Here is a 24,866-nt window from a genome sequence, read left to right as displayed (position 1 = left end):
TGCTTTAAAAACTTCTTAAAAGATCTCTGCCCTGAAAGTAGCCCAGGTTGTAAAAGTAGTACAGTCAAACATCAGTTGACCACAGAAAGTGTTTTATGACATTTTGTATTATGTCATAATATGTTTTATGATAATTTTATAACATTTGGCAAATTTCAGATCCACAAGGGTCATGGACCCCAGATTTTGGATGTACTCTGTAAATTAATCAATCTGAAGAACTTGGTTAAAATACTGTTGCCCTATAATGTACCATTTTGCCCAGTTAAAGATGACCAGCGCAAGAGTTTTAATAGGTTCTGCTATACAATGATTATTAGTGAATGGGACTGATTTTGACCAAAAAGAATTTGCACAGATGTGACAGTAATGGCCTTCTCTGTATGCAGAAGGCATTGGTTCCTGTTGTGGATAAAATATTTTGGAATGTCTATAGAAAAAGAACAAGTCTCTAGCATCAGACTATTGGAATTCCACTCATAACATAGAAATGATGCTAATAGAAAATACTTCCAAAAATATACCAAACCAACAAAAGCTATTCTGCTTTCTCTAGTGTGGATACAACCTCCCCAGCATAAATTACTATATGGTTTTACTGGATAAACATTGGATGTCAGAGAAGCTAAGCCTCTGGCAATGAACTAGTACCCCATTACAGACAGACTCCATCTTTGATTCAAGCATCTTTGATTCAGCATAGCCTTTATTCAAAGTACCATAAACTTTATTATAAAAAATAAAATGCTAAATATTGTTCAATATTTTTGTTGCAATAATTAAGTATTCCTGGGTATCCTGAGATTCTTTTTACATATATACAGTTTTTGCATGTATTTCATATTTCATATTATTGGGGCGGGGGAGATGATAATGACTTTAGAGACAAGATCCTAGTTCTAAATTCTCTTGATTTTGACTCTACAAGGTAGAGTTACACTCAGTCATACTTTTCACTAGGGAAAGAATAAGTCTTTGCTTTATGGTCATTTGAGCACGTGACTAAAGCTACAGTGGTGCTGAACAAATGATAGTTACCATTGGCTCCCAAATTCTTTGCAGTGCCCCTGCAGTCACGTGCTCAAAATTTGAGTGCTTGGCAGCCTGCTGCATTTACAACCATTGCATGTCATTGAACTCTCAACTGGCTATTCCCTCCCGATCTCTGGCCTTTTTGACCACCCTGCCCTCTGCCAATGCCACCTACCCCTGCCATCTCCCCAATACCCCCAGCTGACTTTTGCTATCTTCTTCTTCTCCCTAATGAGGTAGGCACAGCCAAGGTAGCTACTGGCAAGGTATCACAGTCTCACAAAGGCCTTGCAAAGCGTCATTGACTGCTTCATCAAGAGCAGGAGGAAAATGGTCAAGGTCAGCTGGGGCTGCAGTCATGTGATGTTTTGCCTAATGACTGCTTTGCTTTGTGATGGAAATTAGACTCCTTAAATGAGGACTCTAAAATATAGCCTTTTCTTCTGAGACAATGTCATCAATCAACACTGATGATTGGTATCATCAGAGTCTTCAGGTAACATCAGTGTGGTGAATCTGGCGATATACAATATGGAACAGCATCTGTTTTAGCCTATGTATGTAGTTAAACCCCTTTTCCAAAAATTTCTAGATAGTATCTTTTGATCACATTCAAAACTATTGCAGAAAGGCATGTTTAGATACTAGTGATAGTTACTTATCAGTTATCTCTCTATTTTATCATCACAGAGACACTTTAAAGCAGGTGTGTCCAACCCATGTCCCACATGTGGCCTTGGGCAGCTAGTAATGTGGCCCCACAAGATATAATAAAAAAATAAAGGAAATTTGGTATTTATATACATTAACAATATTATAAATTTGATATATGGCCCATGACAATTTCTCTTTACTCAGTGTGGATCAGGTAAGGCGAAAGGTTGGACACCTATGCTTTAAAATGTTGTCTACAATAGTACTAAATTACAAGGATTAAATGTAAATATTAAATGGTTTTCTTTTTTTCTTCATTTCTTCATTTCTAGCTTATTTATTGTAAACTTATGGACACCGTTACCTTAGAAATGGACAATGTATTTTTGTATATATTACTGTATATCTAAATTATAAGGAAGGTCAGTATAGCCCTCTCCCCTTCTTTGCTTCCAAAGATCTATCTCATAACTACCTGTTAAGTATCAGTATACCTCTCTTTTCTCCCCTGCTTGCCAAGGGTTATCTCATATATAACATTTGAAAATACCTATCTTTCACAATCCATTAAGGCTGTTTCAAGGAAATTTGCACTTGAGTTCCTAGTAACTTCGACTGTGAGGACAAAGCAGGGGGAAGTCCTAAAATCGACTTATTACAAATGACCTATTTTAAATGGCCCAGCAAACCCCACTCCCACCTACACTGACAGAGCAAGCCGCTAGAATATAAAATGAAAGCAAACCTCACTCCCTACCACACTGATCATATCGAGTTTGGATAATGAAATATCTGCAAGGAAACAACCATGCTCCAAAGCACTCAAATGACCCATTCTTCAGACTAAAACATGGACCCAGATTTACTAAACTTGAAAAGCAATCCAAGGACATAATTTACACAGACTTTCCAAGGCCAAGTTAAAACATGACAGGAACAACCCCAAGAAGAAAACATTAGTGATGTAGGGGGAAGCTGAAATCTAAGGCACCTGAGATTCATAGTCTTGGCCCATATTGTAAGGGTCATAGTGAAAGCAAAGCAGGAACTACCCCCTGTTATCCCCAACTTCTTCCCCAAAGGCCTCCCCATAGGGACATTGTCTCCTCCGCCGAGGGCAGTGTGGTGGGCCATCAAGTTCATTGGCTTCTGCTTCCTCCTCCCTCTGCTCATCCTCTTCCTCTTCTTCCTCTGAATCACTTTCATCAGAGTTGTCCTCCAGGTAGCGGTAACCTCGCACTTTGTGGCGAGGTTTGGGAATCTTAGGGAGACGGTGGGGAACATTCTGGGCTATCTTACGTTCCATCCATATATAGGAGAATATCGCAGCAACCAAAGTAACAAGCAGGATGGATAATTTAGCCTGGAAGGAAAAACTTTTATTATTTACAGAACAGCAAAATTCAGGAGCTCCTTTATTTTTGTCCTGAACCTTGTATAGGAGGAAGTCAGCAAGGGTGGATTCAAAGTTGCACAAAGTATCGCGCCTTGCTTTAGAGTTTTTCTTTTTTTATTGCCAAGTGTGAAGGGATGTAAACATAATCAAGGCAAGGTTGAGTTTCTTTTTAATGCCTTTCTCTTTCTCAGGCAGAGTAATCTTTTCTGTCAGTTTTGCCTTAATGCAGGGGTGTCAAACTGCCGGCCTGCGGGCTGGGTGCGTCATGCCGAAACCGCAGCACCCACCTCATTGCCCGCAATGGGAAAAAAGTCACGATACGTTGTGACACGTCACGTGACGTTGCAAGTTTGACACCCCTGCCTTAATGGTTTCCTCATTACTTCCCTGGTGAGGTTTACACTAGACCAGAGAAATTCTCCTCCTTTCCCACTTTATATCTTATCTGCATTTTACCAAAGAATAAAAGAATGTGTTCTATCCTTTGACCTGGAGAATTCTCTTTTGTGCCTGGCTCCCTCACTCACCTTCATTGGCAGATTAGACCAGCAATAAACAACAAACATGGCGCAGGCTTGCCACCAGTGGTAGATGGTGAAAATGAAGTCCTGCCGTTCTTTGTCTTCATAAAGCATCCCCAGAAGTGCTGCAGGAAAGGAGCGGTGCATCAACAGAATTGTGAGACACTCTCTCTCTCTCTCTCTCTCTCTCTCTCTCTCTCTCTTCAGTAATCCAACACTAGCTGGCTGGAAAGTTACGGAAGATGGGGGGGGGGAAACCTGGCTAGCAAGAAAGCACCACAAGGTTCAAACCACTGATAAAGAATTCATCCTGGTTAGTGAAGAGTGAAGATGTTCAGGTAAGAAACGGTTCAAAAACTTAATGTTATGCTTTTTAAGCAATTTTCAACTAATCATCATGTAGTACATCATCCCAGGAAATTGCTTTTATTATTCAGCTTGGCTTGATGTACTTCCTGCTACACAGAGAGTCCAACAAGCACCACGGCTGGACGTTTGGTCTGGAGCAGAACAGGAGCAAAGATCTGTTTGTTCCAGGAGAGGAACCTGTGACACAAACCAAAACATTATTTACTCACTGCTGAGTCCTGTCTTGTTGAGGGCACTGCCAAGGCCCCAGAAAGCAGCCACCAGGTAGATTATGGGTGCTTCAGCTAAATTTTTGGCTTGAGGCTCCCAGCAGAAGAGGCCAATCAAGATGATGGCGTGAATAGAAGCTCCAGTAAGCAGGGGAACTTGACGAGGCAGCCTCAGCATAGTTAGTACCAGAGTAGAGCCAACAGCAGATGAAATTCCATAAGCAGTGAGAATATAAGCCATGTGTTCCAAGCCAATAGAACAGACACCGTAGTTCTGTAACAGATGAGGATAGAAAGCATTAGCTTAGAGATGTCACTGTGCACTCAGTCCCTCCTATCTGAGAAGTTTACACGTACCAAAGTAAAGTCGGTGCAAAGGAAGAGCACTTCAAAGCCACTGTAGATGAAGAAGAGGAGGAGGTAGCGCAGGCGATAATCTCGCATGTGCTTGAAAGGCAGCTGGAAGATGTTGCCCCATCCAATGCTACGCAGATCAATCTCCTCCGTGGGGCGATAAGCAGAGCCACAAAGAAGCAACACCTGTGGGGGAAAAAAAGGCCATTGGGGGAATGACAAGGACAGGGAAGGAGGAGTTCTCTTGACTTTCTCCCACTTTCCCCATATCAGTGAAAGCAAATTCTTTGGATCAGGGAAATACATTTATTTCAATATGTCACTCATTTGCCTGTATATTAGAGATTACAGAATGAATGAATCCAAAAGGGGTTAGCATTTTCAATGGCAGACCTAGCCTCAGGTTTAATTCCATCCTTTTATAAGCAAAATAGAAAAATAGATGGTTTCTGCTCAGCTTTACAGCTGTAATATATAATATATTAACATATTAGAGGACAATTTACAACCAAGCTACTTTTGTCATAATGCAGCAACATAGCCATTAGTTAGATATCCGTGTTTACATGTATCCTGCAGATGTGTAATGCCTTGGAGATCAAAATGTGTTGCTAACCCATGCAAAACAGGAACCAACACTTGATCAACCAACACTTTTGACTATTCCAGATGGGAATGAAGCTGTCTTATAGAAGGTATTACTTTTGCCAGCAATTCCACAATCTAAAAATAGAAAGTTAGCCGGCCAATATTATTGATTTTTAATGCTATACACCACCTGGAGTCACCATGGGCAAGTTGGGTGGCCATATAAGTCTATTAAATAAATAAATCAATCTTTGCAGCACGTACCATGAGCATGGAGAGGAAGGCTACTCCCATCAGCACGCTCTCCACTACGATGAGCTCACTGCTGCGAGGCAATTTCTGGAGAACTGTGCTGTTGAACCCAATGAGGATCCCATGACTTGCAGTCCCTAGAAAAGAAAAGAGACCTTGGACTGACTTGAGGCCCCAGTTGGACAAGCGGTGGAGAAGAAGAGGAGATAGCATTCCAAGTGATTAACACCTCCTAAGGGAAAAGCCAGTTATGTAACAGCCTGGGCCAAATCATAGCTGCCCTCTTAATATTACTCACCACAATACTTGACATCGTAAAGTGTGTGGTTCAGCTCGAAGAGATAGTTCTTCAAGAAGAAAAACATAGGAAACTCGGCATAAACAAAGCTCAGCTGGAAAAGAAGGACAGAAGGAGCTGTCAATTTCATTAGTGGTGGGAGAAAATTAAAAGCCACACCAAGAACCTTTCTGAAATGTTGAGCTTGGCAATAGAGCTGTCGTTTCCCAGCTGACAAGGGAGGACAGCCTAAGGCACTATCTAACATCTCTCCCTCCCCCAAATCAACTAGGATGTGTTGGCAGAGTTCTCACAAAGAAAAAGCCATAGAAGACTGCCTCGAAGGTAATGATGTAGGAATTGTAGGCACCACGTGGTGCCCGTTTCTGCTCCTGGACATGTTCCAACTTGTAGTTCACATGTTCATAGTATTTCTGTGCCATCCTATTGGAATAGAGGTGTAGAAAAAGAGGTCACGGGTTAGCCTGGCAGGACAAAGGATGGTTTCCCATTCCCAGGAGACTGCTGTAAAGCTTAAGCTAAACTGCACATTGCTTCTTCATATGGAGCAGCCACACTTTGCTTACACGAAGCAGAAGCATCCAAAGAGTTGGCAATTCATTTCCCCCCCACCACAGCTTCAATACCTGGGTCAATCTGCATCGATACCTATCAAGCTGGCAGAAAGTTTAATATGATAAAGCCAGTCTTGTAGCTCAGCATTTTTTTTCTCCTTCCCAGCCCAAACTTTGCAACTGGCTCACCTGAGGATGTAGTTGCCCAGAGACGCCCAAAGAGGTACGATGGCAGCCCCAATTGCCACCGCAGATGGTACCAAAGTATAGTAGCGCTCCCAGTAATTAGTGGAGACAAAAAGTGCATAGATACCCACTGCCAAGAACAGCATCCACTTAGTACCAAAAAATCTGGAAAGATAAAGAAAGGGGCCTGGATTCTGGATGTTCTGAAGGCGTGGCTTTAGAGCTTTTAAATCTCTAAAACCACAGTTCAAAGAGTATGTGAAGAAGAAAGAACATTGATCCAGTATAGAGCGTTACCTGATGAATATTGGAGTATAGAGAAATGCAGCAAGTGGTGTGATGCTAATGCCCAGCAGCATTTTGCTATCAATATTCTGTAGCCCAAGGTTGCTATATTTCACTTCCCGGTAGGTCTCATCATAATGCAAAATGAGCTGCATCTGAAGCAGACCTGTAGAAGACAGCACGGAAACTCAAGGATTGATCCTTTTGGCCCTTGGCCTGTCATTCGGCTGCTGCAGAAGGCTTCCATCTTCAGCACTGTGTTCGTCCATTGCATTAAGCCACATCAATCCCAAACCAAACAAGCCAAGTTATGATTCTGCATGATGTGGGAACTGAACTATAGTGATGCTCAGAAAAGACAAAAAAAAACCAACAACCACCCACCCTTGTTTCTCCAGGATCCTAACCTACTTCATCCTGTTAACAAGAAGCTTATCCCATCTGAGACTTAGCTATCTTTCCAGAGTAACGCAGAATCAACAGAATGAAAGCATGACATATCTGTATGAATATATTCTTCGTAGCTTAAAAACCAGTTGCGGATTTTTTTACAGATCCTGCACATCATCTCTGAGTTCTAGACCAGGGGTGTCAAACTCAATTTCATGGAGGGCCGCATCAGCATTGCGGTTGCCCTCAGGGGGCCGGGTGGGTGTGACCTACTGGGTGGGCGTGGCTAAAGTGCATGTGGCCTACTGGGTGGGCGTGGCCAGCTCTACATGGTTCGCATCAAAGGTGCCTATGGGGGCCTGGGCAGGAGTGGGACAGATCTGAGGGTCTCTGGCAGAAGGAGGGTCTCTGGGCCAGGGCCAAGGCAGTGGGGGCCGTTCCGTCACTCTTTCCAGGATGGCTTCGCGGGCCACATGAAACCACTTCGCGGGCCGGATACGGCCCCCGGGCCTTGTGTTTGACATGTCTGTTCTAGACAATAATGCTTCCCAATTGCTCTATATTTCTGAAAAATGGAAAAGTAAATGTCTAAACTAACATCCCTACAATTTATTTGGGGCACAGGACTAATTCTTTGCAGATCCCCCCATTTAACTTGGAGGTATATAGCAAACTCTGCAAATAGAATCTCATGCAGATGAGATCTGACAAAATGGCCATACACTGGGTTCCTTTGTTGAAGTAGTGTTACTTGGTGGGAGCCAGGAAGCAGAGCCAAAATGTAGCTGGTGCTACCTTACAGAATAGCCTCCCCACCTCCCCCAGAGCACAGAAGGCCCCAACCCTATTGGCCTTCCAGAAGGCAGTAAACACCTTTTTGATTAGGGGCAAAAATAACAAGTACTCTTACGAAAGATTGGACTTTTTGCTGAAAACAGACAAAAATAAACCAGTGATTTCTGGATTTTCAGATTAAAAAGGTTGAATGTGGAAGAAAAGAATTATATCATCCTAAAGAGGGAGAGAGGTACTGTAAAAATATGTATCTCTTTAAAGGAGTTCAGAAGATGCGTCTTTAACTTTTTCTCTTCTCCTTTACCTGTACTGTTTTTAACACTTCTCTTTTTTCTCCTTTATGTGCTCTTTGGGGTTTTTTTTTAGTTATTTAAAAACTCTCCAAAAAACGAAAAAGGGAAGGCAATAAAGACTGCCTTTACTCCAGAGGTCCCCAACCTTTTTGGGCACCAGGGACGGGTTCCGTGGAGAAAAGTTTTTCTGCAGACCGGAGGGGGCGTGGTTTTGTGTGCTGCCTGCATCCCATGGATGGGGTTTTGCTTGATTGTGCGGGCCGGTTGCTGGCATGTGGTGGCCTGGTACCGGTCCAGGGACTGGGGGTTGGGGACCCCTGCTTTACTCCATACAGAGGCCAGGGTGTTAATGGAGCTCTGGCATGCTTGTATGTGATCTACGTGTATGAGAATTTTTTTTTGGGGGGGGGCTGGACTCTGTCTGTTTGGTTTAAGTTGATTTTGATATTTGTGTTATGCTTTTATTTTTGTTTGCCACCCATAATTCTTCTGGTAGATAACCTTGTACATTTGCCTAACAATAAATTAAATAAATAATTCTATGGCGGAAGGAGAGAATGGTTAACTCCTGCAATACCCACCTAGAAAAACCCCATAGGTCAGCATCCCTGCCATGCTGGCTGCCAGAAGATTCTTGACAACCCCGAGACGCTTACGACGGAAGTACTTTTGCTCTTCTTCTTCTTCATTGTATTCTGCGTGAGCCCCTACAAAATCCTCCAGCTGAAGACAGAAGCGTCATAAGGAGTTGGGAAAAATGCTCTGTGAAGTGGCTAAGATACACACAGAGACAGACAGACCTATTTCAGACCTGCAATCAAAGCTAGGATTATAGCCAAGAAGGCCAGTAACACTCTTAAGAGTTTTCTTCTCCGATATAAAGGCTGTTTTGGGGAAGACATGCAATGAATGCAAGTAGTTTAAGTGTCGAGGAGCATATACACAAGCACATACGTACATATGTATGTATAGGTAAAACTTTTAGTATGATTATAATACATGCAGATGGCTTCTCCACACACGGATGCTAAAGAGAGGCTTCACCCAATCATTATTTTGCTTCAGTGAAATACTCATCCAATTTTTAAAAAATGTTGATCATTTTTACGAAAGAATACATATGGCATTGCTGCAGAGAGAACTTTTCATCTAAGAGGATTAAAAGTCCTTAGATGGCATTTCATCATCTGGTCTAATTTATATACATTTGTTTCTTAATGGTTGCAAATAACTCAGGTTTTTTTTTTAAGTTTGTTTAGGTAACATGTTAACATGTCTATGGATGACAGTAGCTTTATCTCATTTTGTTGCTTTCAAAGTCATACATTTCGGCACTTAAATGTTGTATGCAAGAAATGACCATTCTGTAGAAATGGTGAAAATGGGGAAAAAATATATGCAAGGATTGTATCCAATCATGTTCAGAGCAAATTTGGAAGGTGCCTGAAAGTGCAAGTCACAACAAAGAATGAAATATCCCCCTAGCACTTACAAGGGCATAAACATATCAAGGTAGTAAAGATTGCTTTCAACACCTTGACAAAATACTGCAGCTTAAGCATTGGGAAAATGCCCGAGTATTCCAGCTCTAAAATAAACACTTCCCTGAGAAAAATATTGAAGAAGGTTGTAACTTGTACGAAGCAATTGCATATTTATGTGGTGAAAAGCTGGTTTAAAGCCATACTGCAAAATATTACCACACACACACACACACACACACACACACACACACACACACACACACACACACACACGGTAAGATTGGGCAGGCTCCATCTCTCCAGCACTAGTTCTGAAAGAATAAGAATGAAGAAGGTAATCACTTTGCTACATGTTAGCCCTTTTCCCCCTCCAAAAAAGTAGGTTGTTTAAACTCTCTAAACAATTTACAACAAACAGAATACACAGACAAACGCACACCCTACACCAGGGATCCCCAGCCCCTGGTCCTTGGACCAGTACCGGGCCGGGGCATGCCAGCAACCGGTCCGGACAAATAAGAAAAGCCCCATCCAAAGGATGCTGACAGCACACAAAACCACACCCCCTCCGGTCCACGGAAAAAACCTCTCTCCAGGTAACCGGTCCCTGGTGTCCAAAAGGTTCGGGGCCTCTGTCCTACACAAGACAATTTCCTCAGAATAACTTTTTTTCCAGTCTGGCACCCGATGGAAGCTGAAAACCCATATCTCTGAGAAGCACCAAGTTGGGGAAAGCTACCTTAGATTTATTTAAAAAGTTAGGTACCCTCAGGGCTTTTTTTTCTCAGAGACCGCTCAGAACGGAGTTCCGGCACCTTTTTTGGATGGAACCTTGTAGGGTAGGCAAGGTGGGTTGTATGACATATGTGAGTTCTGGCACCTTTTTCTTTTACAAAAAAAGCACTGGGTACCCTTAAGCCAAGTTGGCCACGCAGTGATTTCATAAGACAGATCCATATTGTGAGTGGATTTTGCTCCCAACAACTATAAGTGATTTTCCACTGCCTTATTCTGGGATGCTTTTATAAACTTCCCGGGCTAACCTACAACTAGAGGCCATCTCGCTTAGCTTCTGAAGCCAGAGTCGCACGCAGCTGGCTAGGTGGGCGGCGACGTAAAGAGCGAGCCAAACTCATCCAGATCCTGGATATTATTGAGCAAGGAAGGCATTTCTTACCTGCACATCTGCCCCATTCCGGACAGGTCCATTCATCACGTCATCAACCTCGCGTCCTTCAGGAGGCACCCCGCCCCCCCGCGGCTCTTCGTACATGTTGCCGCCTGTAGGAAACGTTCAGAGGAAACGAAAGTCCAACAAGTCCGCACCCCGGTATCGGAACTACTTCCTGCGTCCGACAGGGACGACAAGTCTTGCCCTCGGCTCCCGAGAGCGTAGGGCTTCTCCTTCCCACAAAGCCCGCTCTCTTTCCTCTCAACCCTTCCACGTTTCCACCGAGCAGCGGGCAACAGGGAAGGAGAAGCGCCATTCGGATAAGCCGCAGGGGTCTTCTAACTTGGCCCTTTTATGACTTGTGGACTTCAACTCCCAGAATTCCTCAGCCAGGCTTGCCTGGCTGAGGAATTCTGGGAGTTGAAGTCCACAAGTCATAAAAGGGCCAAGTTTGAAGACCCCTGGGATAAGGGCTAAAAGGCGAGATATCTTCGGATCACCTTGTTCTAAGCGGGATCGCGCGTCTTATATACTCCCTGTACATTTTAAGAACAAAACCGGAGCCGAGGCAAGGGCAGAAAGCCCCGAAAGAGACGCGATGACTGGGGAGATCCTGGAGTTGCCCTCAATCCTGTTCCATACTCCCCAGCCCAGAAGGTGGGGTGGGGCGGGGGACGTACCTTGCTCCATGGCCGCTCCCGCTTTGGGACCAGCTGTCCTGCAAACGCGACGGTCCTCACAGAATGAAGCAAGACTAAACTTGTCGGTTTTTTTTTTAACGCGACCCTCCAGAATCAGAAGCACAGAAGATTCACTTCGCTTTTCCGCCTCGAGTGGGGTGGGCTGGGCTGGGCTGGGCTGGCAGCTACGTGCATAGAAACGCTCTCTTAAAGGGATAGGACAGCCCGGCGCACAGGGGTTGCGCTCTCTTTCTCTCTGGGGTGCGAGAGAATCAGAGCGACAGTGTTTGCTGATTTGACTACCGGTAGATCACAGTTGGTTGAGCTGGCAGCACATGTTAAACTATAAATCATGATTTACAAACAGCAATACCTGGGCTCGTACAACAGGTGTAACCCAGACTAGTTTGGATTTAGCATTATGGTAAATGAGCACATCATGAGAAAGGCAGGGCTAGATGAATCAAAAGTTGGAATTAAGATTGCCGGAAGAAACATCAACAACCTAAGATATGCAGATGATACCACTCTAATGGCAGAAATTGAAGAGGATCTAAAGAGCCTCTTGTTGCGAGAGAAGAAGGAGAGTGCAAAAGTTGGGTTGAAACTAAACATTAAGAAAACCAAGATCATGGCATCTGGCCCTCTCAATTCCTGGCAAATAGATGGGGAAGAAATGGAGGTAGTGACAGATTTTATTTCCCTGGGCTCCAAGATCACTGCAGATGGGGACTGTAGCCAAGAAATTAAAAGATGCTTGCTCCTGGGGAGGAAAGCCATGGCAAATCTAGACAGCACACTAAAAAGCAGAGACATTACCCTGTCAACAAAAGTGCGTATAGTCAAGGCTATGGTCTTCCCAGTTGCAATGTATGGCAGTGAAAGCTGGACCATAAGAAAGGCTGAGTGCCAAAGAATTGAAGCCTTTGAACTCTGGTGCTGGAGAAGACTCCTGCGAGTCCCTTGGACTGCAAGGTGATCAAACTGGTCAGTCCTAGAGGAGATCAACCCTGACTGCTCTTTAGAAGGCCAGATCCTGAAGCTAAAACTCAAATACTTTGGCCACCTAATGAGAAGGAAGGACTCACTGGAGAAGAGCCTAATGCTGGGAAAGATTGAGGGCAATAGAAGAAAGGGACGACAGAATGAGGTGGCTGGATGGAGTCACTGAAGCAGTAGGCGTGAGCTTAAATGAACTCCAGAAGATGGTAGAGGACAGGAAGGCCTGGAGGAACATTGTCCATAGGGTCGTGATGTGTCGGACATGACTTCGCAACTAACAACAACAACAATCCCAGCTGAAGTGGGTGTAAATTTGTGCCTTCAGGGCACTCTGGACTCCTGATGCTGCCTGGAGTAATGTCTATAGTTTTCTTGGAAAGTTTTTGTAAGTGGTTTGCCCTTGCCTCCTTCCAGGGCTGAGAGAAAGTGACTAGCCCAGGGTCATTCATCTCCCTTCTGGTTTAAGCCACTCACAGTCTCTCAGCTTCTAACAGTTTGATTCATTGAGTAATGGGGCTTTTAGCTCAGGAAATTCCTTTTTGTAGTATGGCAGTCAGAAGGTGAGACAGATAGGAGGGCCACAAATGTAGCGGGTAGCTCTGTAAGAGAATATTAATGTTGGTATTTCTGCAGAAAATGAAATGGAGTCCCATCGATCCACTGGGGCTCAGTAATTGTAACTGTTTGGAAATGTTCCTTCCATAAGATAAAAAAAGCATATCTATTGACCATTTCCTAATCTGCTTTGAATCTGTTTGGTCTCAAATCACCTATTATACTCTCTCTCTTTCCTCAAAGGTGGTTCAGCATCTTAGATAACATTGAATAACAGAGTTGGAAGGGACCTTGGAGGTCTTTTAGTCCAATTCCCTGCTCCAGCAGGAGACCTTATATCATTTTGGACAAACAGTTGTCCAATCTCTTCTTGAAAACCTCCAAAGATGGAGCACCTATTGTTATGTACTGGGCTTTTTGAGGGAATACCACGTGGGTTGCTGGAACAGCTAACGGCTCTCCAGCAACCCAGACTTCCAGTCTCCTGTGCTGCAATTGGCTATCCCCAGGCGGCAATGGTTGATTCAAACCTATTGGCTGCCACCTAGGAGCTAGACTATATATTGCGGCTGGTTGCAGCCATTTCCCTCAGTACAGTCACTGTTATGTACATAGGGGATGTCACACAAAGATAAGCCACTGACACCACTAGGTGGCAGGGTGCCCTGTCAGGATTGGCAGGGCATCCTTTGGCAGGAAATTCGGATATTGGGATTGGTTCAAAGTATACCTGGCTAGGTATATAAAAGGGGCAGTTGCCCTTTGTTCTCCCAGTCTGTGCTGAAGCAATAAAGTGTACTATGTGAACCCTGTTGTCCTGAGTCGTCCATCTTGGCCATGCGGTCCAGAACTCACGATCTAACAGTCACAGCACGAAATAAACTATGAGTTACCTGTACTCTGCATCTTCATTCCTGCATCAAAGAACCCGCTATTTAACACCTACAATGTTTGGAGGCAAGCTGTTCCACTAATTAATTGTTCTATCAGGAAATTTCTCCTTAGTTCTAGGTTGGAATTCTCTTTAATAATCTTATGTCCCATTGCTTCTTGTTCTGCCCTCAGGTACTTTGGTCAACCCCCTCTTCTCAGTAACAGCCACTCAAATATTGGAATACTGCCATCATGTCACCCATAGTCCTTCTCTTAGTTAGACTAGATATACCTAGTCCCAGTGCTTTTTTTCTAAAAAAAAAAGGTGCCAGAACTCAGAGGTGCTGTCACTGGGAGCGATGCCGGTGTCTTGCTACGGCATCACTGCCTGTCCTTTGCACCCACGCTCCTGCGGCTCGGAGCCACATGCCGTGGGGATTCCCCTCCCCACAGTTGCCACGCTGTGGCCCGTGCTGAGCCCCCACCCAGAGCTGCTCCGAACCCCGACCCAGAGCTGTGTTCCTTGTGGCTGTGGTCTCCGGTGCCAAACAGCCTCTTTCCAAACACATCCAGAAAAATTTGTAACAAACATTGGAATTCTCAAGGCCATGTTTGGTATTTCCCAGCAATCTGTTACTGGAAGGAAAAAGCAATCCCTGCTGCGTTACTGATCCCAGAGAAGCATTTGCATGTTTAGGGTGCCATAGTTATGGATGAGAAATATTGGTTGCAGAGTTGGCATTTCTGGATGTAATACAGATATTTTGGACTTATTTTTGTTTCTTTGCATGTTTGATATTTTAAAAAAGACACATGCTACTGACTACACTTATGCACATATGTAACATCTTTTGCTAGGATACATTACCACTGCTTGTCCAGAATGTGAAAAGTGAAAGATTGTGACTAAACAAAATTTTAATGTACAGATAAATACCACCAGAAATTATTTTAGCCTTTTAAATAAATGTTATTGATGTTAAGCTCACCATGGAAAACATCATATGTTGTTATGTATATACTAGGTTAATTATTTAAACATAACTAGATTCTAAATAATTTATTTTTCAAAACACACAACAGTCCAAACAGTAAAAGTAGAATCCAAATTAAGAATATTTCATTCTTAAGAATTGTTTAATTTAAAGTGGCTTAGTTGTAATAGATGGTTATAGATTCAAAATAGTTTTCAAGAGTTTACAAAAGATACTATTTTTTTCTAGCATCAGCTAAATTAGACATATTACATTGAGAAAAATATTTCTCATTTCTTTCCTGTTACCTTTATTGATTTCATTGCAGAGATGTTAACATAGGAAATAGATTATTTTGTTATTTAATTTTACTTTCCAAAAGACAGAAGCAGATGAAAAATGTGAGATTCTTTCCTGTTGGCTTTTTTGAATTAGCTGTTTTAGATTCTAAAAGTTTAGTTCCTAAAGAAGTAACCTTGTAAATAATTTTAATGTCCTCCTCTAGTGCAGGGTAGGCAACCTTGGCTCTTTTATGACTCAAGGACTTCAACTCCCAGAATTCCTAAGCCAGCATGGCTCAGCTTGGAAACCTCTCTCTTTCCCCTCAGCGTGGCTGGCTGAAGTTGAAGTCCATGAGTCATAAAAAAGAGCCAAGATTGCCTACTCCTAAAGCCAATAGAGGGAGCTTTTTTTTTTTTGCAAAAAAAAGGTGCCGGAATGCCGTTCTGAGCATTCTATGAGAAAAAAAGCCCTGCCTAGTCCTTCTCTTAGTTAGACTAGACATGCCTAATTCCTGCAACCATTCATTATATGGTTTAGCTATATGATTTCCTTATACCTAGCTTTTCCTTTACCTAGCTTCTTCTTATGTTTATAATTCAGCCCCCAATCCAGTGGTGGGATTCAGCTGGTTCGTACCACTTCGGCATAATTGGTAGCTAATTTTTGTTGCCCAGGTCCAGAATGGACTTCCAGATGTGGGAAGTCAGATCCCCAGAGAACGAAATATTAAAAGTGCAGAAAAATATATTTACTCAAAAGGATCTTAAAGAAAGCATGCTCGCCTGGTGCGCCATGAATTGAGAGGGCACAGTCACTCATGCGCTCGTGACCTCCCGGTTAGACTACTGCAACGCTGTCTACATGGGGCTGCCCTTGAAGACCACTGGGAGACTTCAGCTGGTGCAGAATGCGGCTGCGCGAGTTGTGATGGGAGTCTCCCGATACTCCCGTGTAACACCTCTTCTCCGCGAGCTGCATTGGCTTCCAGTTGCCCTCCGGGTGAGATTCAAGGTGCTGGTGATGACCTATAAAGCCCTAAATGGCATGGGCCCAGATTATCTTAGGGAGCACCTGCTGCCAGCATCAACTTCCCATCGTCCTGTGCGCTCCCATAGGGAGGGCCTCCTTAGGGTGCCACCGGTCAGGGAATGCTGGCGGGTGATTCCCAGAGGGAGGGCATTCTCTGTGGGCACGCCTGCCCTTTGGAATGATTTACCTGTGGAACTCCGGACTGCCCCCGACCTGCGCTCATTTTGCCGGGACCTGAAAACCTGGCTTTTTGAACTATCTGGCCTGGACTGAGGGGGATTTTAGTTTCAAGTTTTTAACATTGTTTTATTGTTGGGCTATTAATTAATTAAATTCTTTTTAATTCTATTTTTTATCTTAATTTTATATTGTCTTTTAAATATTGTCCTGTAAACCACCCTGAGTCCTTTGGGAATAGGGCGGTATAGAAAACTAATTAAACAAACAAATAAATAAATAAATAGCCCCAGGTCTCCCTCCCCCAAACAGAAACCAGTTCTGTACAAATGCAGATGTAAATCCAGGAAGGTTGCAGGCCCCCAACTGGGAGATTAAGAAGACAAAGACACCTAAAATCTACATACCCCAGCCCCAGGGAAGCAGGACATGACCTTTGGACATAATAGGATTAACCCATCACCATCAGAATACCAGAAAAGCACACTCAGACTCAGGTCCAAAGTTCATGACACAGGAAATAGCCTCAAACAGGAACAGGAAGCAGGTCCAAACAAAAGGCTCCAGAGGGTATAAAAACCCACTCCCTACATGTGGTCAGTCCTTCTTTTCTACCTGCCATCTTCCTGTCTGGTTCTCCTCTTCAATAAACTACAACCTTCTTCCCAAAGCAGTTGCCATGTTTATTCCCAGCTTGGATGAACCTTAATGAAGGCTTTTCTTCCAACACAGAAGCGGCATCCACACTGAGAACCAGTTGTTTACATAATTGAATCCCACCACTGGCCCAATCCATTCATTGTAGCAATTTGCAACTGAAGTCATAGCTATTGTGAAAAGTATCAATGGCATATTCCTGGTTGCATGCAATTGGTTGCATCTTCTTACTGATGTAGCTGGACAGAAAAAAATACAAGTATTGATGGGTTCTTGGTGATCTCTACATGTTCTATATATATTAGGGTCAGCAGAAATAAAGGTACCAGGTCAAGTTTTAAAGTTTTCTGTGAGGAATGAGGTGCATGTGTCTTGGAAGATGCTGATAGGGTGACTACCAAAGACTAATCTCTACGATATAGAGCTTGTACCAATGATACTTAAATGGAAACATTTTTGGAATTTAGCATGTTGTAGCCTCAAGGCCCCCCTTCATGGATTACTGCCTTGTTGTGGCAAAGAGCCTTGCGTAATTCAATGAAGCTATGAGCTATGCCATGCAGGGCCACCCAAGACGGACAGGTCATAGCAGAGAGTTCTGACAAAATGTGATCCACTGGAGAAGAAAATGGCAACCCACTCCAGTATCTTTGCCATGAAAACCCTATGGACAGTACCAAAAGGCAAAACGATATGACGCTGGAAGATGAGCCCCTCAGGTCAGAAGGCATCCAATATGCTACTGGGGCAGAGGGCTAGTACTAGTAGCACCAGAAAGAATGAAGCGACTGGGCCAAAGCTCAAAGGACGCTCAGCTGTGGATGTGTCTGGTGGTGAAAGGAAAGTCCGATGCTGTAAAGATTTTTTCTCCATAGGAACCTGGAATGTAAGATCCATGAATCAAGGCAAGCTGGACGTGGTCAAACAAGAGATGACAAGACTGAACATCGACATCTTAGGAATCAGCAAACTAAAATGGACAGGAATGGGTGAATTTAATTCAGATGAGCATCAGGTATACTACTGGGGGCAAGAATCCCTCAGAAGAAATGGAGTAGCCTTCATAGTCAATAAAAGAGTAGGCAAAGCAATACTAGGATACAATCCCCAAAATGACAGAATGATCTCAGTTTGAATCCAAGGCAAACCATTCAGTATCACAGTAGTCCAAGTCTATGCCCCAACCACCGTTTCTGATGAGGATGAAATTGACTGGTTCTATGAAGCCCTACAGCACCTTATAGAACTAACACCAAAAAATGATGTCCTTATCATCATGGGGGATTGGAATGCTAAAGTAGGAAGCCAAAAGATAACCAGAATAACAGGCAAGTTTGGCCTTGGAGTACAAAATGAAGCAGGGCATAGGTTGATAGAATTTTGTCAAGAGAATACGATGGTTATAGCAAACACTCTTTTCCAACAACCCAAGAGACGGCTCTACACATGGACATCACCAGATGGTCAACACAGAAATCAGATTGACTATGTGCTCGGCAGCCAAAGATGGAGAAGCTCTATACAGTCAGTAAAAACAAGACCAGGAGCTGACTGTGGCTCAGACCATGAGCTTCTCATTGCAAAGTTTAGGCTTAAACTGAAGAAAGTAGGGAAAAGCACTAGACCACTCAGGTATGAATTAAATCATATCCCTGTTGAATATACAGTAGAGGTGACAAATAGATTTAAGGAATTAGATCTGATAGACAGAGTGTCTGAAGAATTATGGACAGAGGTTTGCAACATTGTACAAGAGGTAGCAACCAAAACCATCCCAAAGAAAAAGAAATGCAAGAAAGCAAAATGGCTGTCTGAGGAAGCTTTGCAAATAGCTGAGGAAAGGAGGGAAGTGAAAGGCAAGGGAGAAAAAGAAAGATACACCCAATTGAATGCAGAATTCCAGAGAATAGCTAGAACAGATAAAATGCCTTCTTAAATGAACAGTGCAAAGAAATAGAAGAAAACAATAAAATAGGGAGGACCAGAGATCTCTTCAAGAAAATTGGAGAGATGAAGGGAAGGTTTAATGCAAAAATGGGCATGATAAAGGACCAAAATGGCAAGGACCTAACAGAGGCAGAAGAGATTAAGAAGAGGTGGCAAAATTACACAGAAGAACTATACAAGAATGAGCTTAACGTCCCTGATAATCATGCTGAGGTGGTCACTGACCTCGAGCCAGACATCCTAGAATGTGAAGTGAAATGGACCTTAGGAAATCTGAGCAACAACAAAGCTAGCAGAGATGACAGTATTCCAGCTGAGCTATTCAAAATCTTAAAAGATGATGCAGTGAAAGTGCTACACTAAATTTGCCAGCAAATTTGGAAAACTCAACAGTGGCCACAGGATTGGAAAAGATCAGTTTACATTCTAATTCCAAAGAAAGGCAGTGCCAAAGAATGTTCAAACTATCGCACCATTGCACTCATTTCACACGCTAGTAAAGTTATGCTTTAAATCCTACAACCTAGACACCAGCAGTATGTGGATCAAGAACTACCAGAAGTACAGGCAGGATTTCGAAGAGGCAGAGGAACTAGAGATCAAATTGCCAACATATGCTGAATCATGGAGAAAGCTAGGGAGTTCCAGAAAAACATCTACTTCTGCTTCATTGACTATGCTAAGGCCTTTGATTGTGTGGATCACAACAAACTGTGGCAAGTTCTTAAAGAGATGGGAGTACCAGACCATCTTATTTGTCTCTTGAGAAACCTATATGTGGGCCAAGAAGCAACAGTGAGAACTGGACACGGAACCACTGATTGGTTCAAAATTGGGAAAGGAGTCCGGCAAGGCTGTATACTGTCGCCCTGCCTATTTAACTTATATGCAGAGCACATCATGAGAAAGGCAGGGCTAGATGAATTAAAAGTTGGAATTAAGATTGCTGGGAGAAATATCAACAACCTAAGATATGCAGATGATACCACTCTAATGGCAGAAAGTGAAGAAGAACTAAAGAGCCTCTTGTTGCGGTTGAAGAACGAGAGTGCAAAACTTGGGCTGAAACTAAACATTAAGAAAACCAACATCATGGCATCCAGCCCTCTCAATTCCTGGCAAATAGATGGGGAAGAAATGGAGGTAGTGACAGATTTTATTTTCCTGGGCTCCAAGATCACTGCAGATGGGGACTGTAGCCAAGAAATTAAAAGACGCTTCCTCCTGGGGAGGAAAGCCATGGCAAATCTAGACAGCACACTAAAAAGCAGAGACATCACCCTGTCAACAAAAGTGCGTATAGTCAAGGCTATGGTCTTCCCAGTTGCAATGCATGGCAGTGAAAGTTGGATCATAAGAAAGGCTGAGTGCCAAAGAATTGAGGCCTTTGAACTCTGGTGCTGGAGAAGACTCCTGCGAGTCCCTTGGACTGCAAGGCGATCAAACCGGTCAGTCCTAGAGGAGATCAACCCTGACTGCTCTTTAGAAGGCCAGATCCTGAACTAAAACTCAAATACTTTGGCCACCTAATGAGAAGGAAAGACTCACTGGAGAAGAGCCTAATGCTGGGAAAGATTGAGGGCAAGAGAAGAAGGGGACGACAGAGAATGAGGTGGCTGGATGGAATCACTGAAGCAGTAGGCTTGAGCTTAAATAGACTCCAGAAGATGGTAGAGGACAGGAAGGCCTGGAGGAACATTGTCCATGGGGTTGCGATGGGTTGGACACGACTTCGCAGCTAACAACAACAACAAGCCTCAAGGCCACCTGTATGAGTGATTAAGTAAATACAGGTTGATGGTATTCATTTCATACTTTCCAAGTTTCATTTCTGCAGCTTGACGTCCATACTAACTTCTGCTTTTAAATACAGTGATCTTGAAACTTTCACTTTCAGTTCCATGTACTTCATAGAAATTTAGAAAATGTGTGCCAAATAGAACAATTAAAAGAGAGGTAGAAATAGTAACAAGGAAAGGAAACAAAACTTATAATTCTGTCTAGTTTGAATGCCAGATGTGATAGCGTATTGTGAATAGAGTTTGTGATCTGTAAACATATTTTTTATCAATAAAGTCAATCAGATCAGTTTGGATTCAGTATTGGGACAGTTTTCCTTTTAGATGCTTATTTTATATGCTTTTCAGATTTCATTTTTTGAGGCTATGAATGAATTTTCTGGAGAGGTGAAAGCACCGCATGGTGAATTCCATTCCTTGATACAGATAGTCCTTTCAACCAGTTGCTTAGCAACCATTCAAAGTTTCAAAGGACCCCAAAAAGAGGAACAGTACTTATGACCTGGATTCAAAGTTCCAGTGACTGGGTTTAATCTGTGGTCACTTGATTGCCTTTGGAATGCTCATCAACTGGCCCACATTTACAGCCATTTGCAGCAACTTGCAGTCTTGTGGACATGATGTACGACCTCTTTTTGCCAGAAACTGGCATTTATTTTAGGTTTCTGGCAAAAACTGCCCATTGTGGACAATGGGTTTGCTGAACAATAAACAACCATTCCTCCTCTTGAATCTTTTGCAGCTGTTAACATTAACTATAGCATTAGCCTGGGTTATGTTATATCTTAGGGATGCTATTTTGAATCACTTCTGGTCTATCCTTTCAAATCATGTCCAGAAGCTGATTTGGGGGGGGGGAACCTAATATTTAATACTTGCTGGCTTATAGTGATCATTACATTCTGTTGCCTACCCTGTTTAATATTTACACCTGGGAGACATTGTCCAGCACTTTGGAATGGAACACCAAAAAAATGTCAGCTATTGCTCTTTGTAAACCAATTCCCAAGAAAATGAAAACCATCCTTTTGACCATTTTGTATGTTCAGTAATGGGCTGGATGAGAATAAACAAGTTGAACTTAAATCCAGACAAAACGGAGGTGCTATTGTTTGTTAGGAAAACAGACTTGGCAGCTCAGTTTTTCCTATATGGAGTTCATCCTTTCTGGAAGAGAGATTAACAGTTTGGAACTCATTTGTCTCTGGGGTTTCTTGGTAACACTAGTGGCAAATATGGTTTGCACAACTAATCTATTGCATCAGAATCTTCCTGAGCCAGTCAGAAGTTACCCACATCCTGGTTGTGCTTTGAACGACTGCATAAGACCCAAAGCAGGGGCTCAAACTGAAGCAATAGCAGCAGCAACAACAACAGATCTGGAGGCCACAAGGTGAAGGAATCAGCAATGTGGCAATAATTATCATTAGCCCCATAGGCTACTTTGGCAAATTTCACCATTATAATATTAAATTTTGATCCTTCTAGGATCTTGCATTTCAGCTAGTGTACTATAAGTATGTAATAGGTGGTGGATAGATGCAAAGCTGGTGCTCCTACGTATGTCCCATCTACCTTTTATTTCTTATATTTTAATATATCCAGTAAGAGAGTTGTTCATGGTGATTTCAGATTATTATTTCAAACCAGCCTAAATTATCAGGGTAGAATTTCCAAGATAGGTTTGATTGGTGATATCCAAAAAGGAAGTTTTCCCATTAATCATTCCTTCCTTTATTGGTAATACATTATGATTGGAAGCAGTGTCCAGCAGTAAAACAGCTCAAAAGTACAAACTAGCATAGGTGTGGCAGTACTACTCCCACATAAATATAAGGATTATTCATTTTCTGCTTTATTTTTTTAAGAAAGGGAAGGGGGTGGTTATTTTGGTATGAAACAAAAGTTTGTAGGATGAGGCACTTGTTCCTGGCTCAGAAACTGAACACCAACTGGCTAATGACTTGATATAATTAATTATTAGGGACAAAGAATAAGTGACGATTAGCTGCTGAGTCTCTGTAAATTCTATAGACTCACGAATATAAAAACCCACTTGTTCTGGTAGTATTATGGTAACTAAGTCAGTATGCAAACAGCCCAGTCAATCTTTGCTTGTATTTTGATGTGGAATCCAAAGGGCTGGCTGACTAAAGGCTGTCTGACAGGAAGTCCTCACAGATTACACAATTCAATTGAACATCAGGAAGAGTCTGGTAGAAGCTCTTCTGACAAACACATGTTACTAAAAGGCATGAGTGTTCATGAGCTGCAACATCATTTCACTGAGGTACGATTTCAATTGGGATGTGGTGGTAGGGGAGACAGATTGGTTATGCAGATGTAGGTTACATGTGAATACCTTATCAATTAACAATGGTAGTGTGTTAAAATTCATTGTGTTTGTGAGCTAATCTGAAATCTTTTGAACTATGGTTATTCATGAGAGGGAGGGAGGGAGGGGGAGAGAGAGAGAGAGAGAGAGAGCGAGAGAGCGCTTAAAGTCTCATTTTTCAAAATGGTTTTTGGACTATTTTCTGACCAGACCTGCAACAGAGTTTTCTGGGAAATTGAAATGATATTGATATTATTTTGTCCTTCTTTTAAGTCCTGTTGTCAAACTTGTATCCATCAATTATTTTTAAGGCATTTTCCCCCCTTTGTCCTATATAGAATCCATTTGGGCCATTGCTAGCAGATGATGGCATGTATCACATTAGATTATAAGAGCATGTAAATGTGCCTATAATTTAGTGCAAGTGGGGCTTCCGTGGTAGTGTTGTTAGTGGGGGCAAAGTAAACATCAGGGTTTGAGCATCAGTCAAGCCATTCCATGCCGCTGATGAACTGCATGGCAACTCATGAAAGATTATGCCTTTTAATAAAATTACTCACTCCTGTGTTTTTGCTACTACAAATTAATACGGCTCTCCTCCCACAATGCCTACAATTCAGGTGAGCAGCCATATGAAATATCACCACTAGAGGGAATAGGTAAGCTGCACAATTATTAATCTATACAAATTCTTTTTAAGAAAATAATAATAACTTAGCAATAATTTATTAAACATGCATGCCACCTGACTCTCAAAAACTGCGTGGCACACAACAATTAAAGAAATTATGATCAAGGTATCTCCCCAGCCAGGTAAGTATTCAACCTACCTAATAAGATTGTTATTGTGGGATACTTTTGGATGGAATACTATGTATGCTGTTTATAGGTATTGCTTAATGCAAAACATTGGGACTTTTTCAGATAATATTTTTTCCTTCCTTTTAATCGTGTCTAGTTCTCGGAGACTGCCAGAACAAGCCCCTGCATTTTCTTGGCAAGGTTTTTCAAAAATGGTTTCCCATTGCTTTCTTCCTATGGTCGAGAGAAAGTCACTACCCCAAAACTTATATTTCAAAAAGGCATATTTATATTCACTGTACTTTGAACTGAATTTCACTTCTGATTGCCTTATAATTTACCTGGATCTCTTCAAAACTGGATAGTTTTTTTAATTAGCATATTCCTGACCCTGTCTTCTATTATGTATCCTATATTTTTCATCATTTCTTTTATCCAATGTTAGTCCACCAAAACATCCATTAAGAGAGAAGGGCAGCATAAATTGCCTGATTCATTATTCTAATATGGCTCTACTGACATATAGTTGGGGTTCCCTTGATTTTAATTGCTTGACACATTTCAAATTTTTATTTTGAACCCCAGAAAAATAACCAGGTTTACAGAGAATAACAGTATAAGGTAACCTTTTTCCCTACAGAAACTAGGTTACCGTTTTTGCCAAAATGTTCCTAAATAATCAGCCAGCAGGCAATATACAGTAATCAGAAGGAGGACTGTTACTTTGCATTAAGGCTTACACTTCATAAACTAAATTTGCATAGGCCTTGCTTAGAATATTAGGTTGTTAAGACTTCTTTAGCAGAAATAGTGCATTTTCTTTCTGCTACAACACAGTTTATGTAATTTCCTGTCATGAATTGAAGTGGCATCTCAAGATTCTTTGATGTTCATTGAGGGTATGAACACCCTTGAAACAGTGGG

At 42.3% G+C, this 24,866-nt stretch overlaps 1 protein-coding gene across 1 annotated transcript; it reads right to left on the bottom strand.

Moving 5' to 3' along the window:
* Window positions 1-688: 688 nt before the first annotated feature.
* On the bottom strand, window positions 689-11,671 carry UNC93B1 (unc-93 homolog B1, TLR signaling regulator). Its single transcript, XM_083366652.1, has 12 exons — window positions 11,512-11,671; window positions 10,838-10,941; window positions 8,758-8,899; window positions 6,711-6,864; window positions 6,417-6,578; window positions 5,967-6,096; window positions 5,674-5,767; window positions 5,388-5,512; window positions 4,539-4,721; window positions 4,182-4,455; window positions 3,610-3,728; window positions 689-3,049 (listed from the first exon to the last, which is right to left on the bottom strand). Exons 1-12 carry the CDS (start codon window positions 11,519-11,521, stop codon window positions 2,735-2,737), a joined length of 1,812 nt encoding a protein of 603 aa, XP_083222778.1. The 5' UTR covers window positions 11,522-11,671; the 3' UTR covers window positions 689-2,734.
* Between the last annotated feature and the right edge of the window lie 13,195 nt (window positions 11,672-24,866).

Source organism: Vipera ursinii (assembly GCF_947247035.1).
Source record: "Vipera ursinii genome assembly, chromosome: 1".
Lineage (NCBI taxonomy): Eukaryota > Metazoa > Chordata > Lepidosauria > Squamata > Viperidae > Vipera > Vipera ursinii.
The sequence above is the reverse complement of the archived record's forward strand: the minus strand, read 5'-3'. Positions and strand labels throughout refer to the sequence as shown.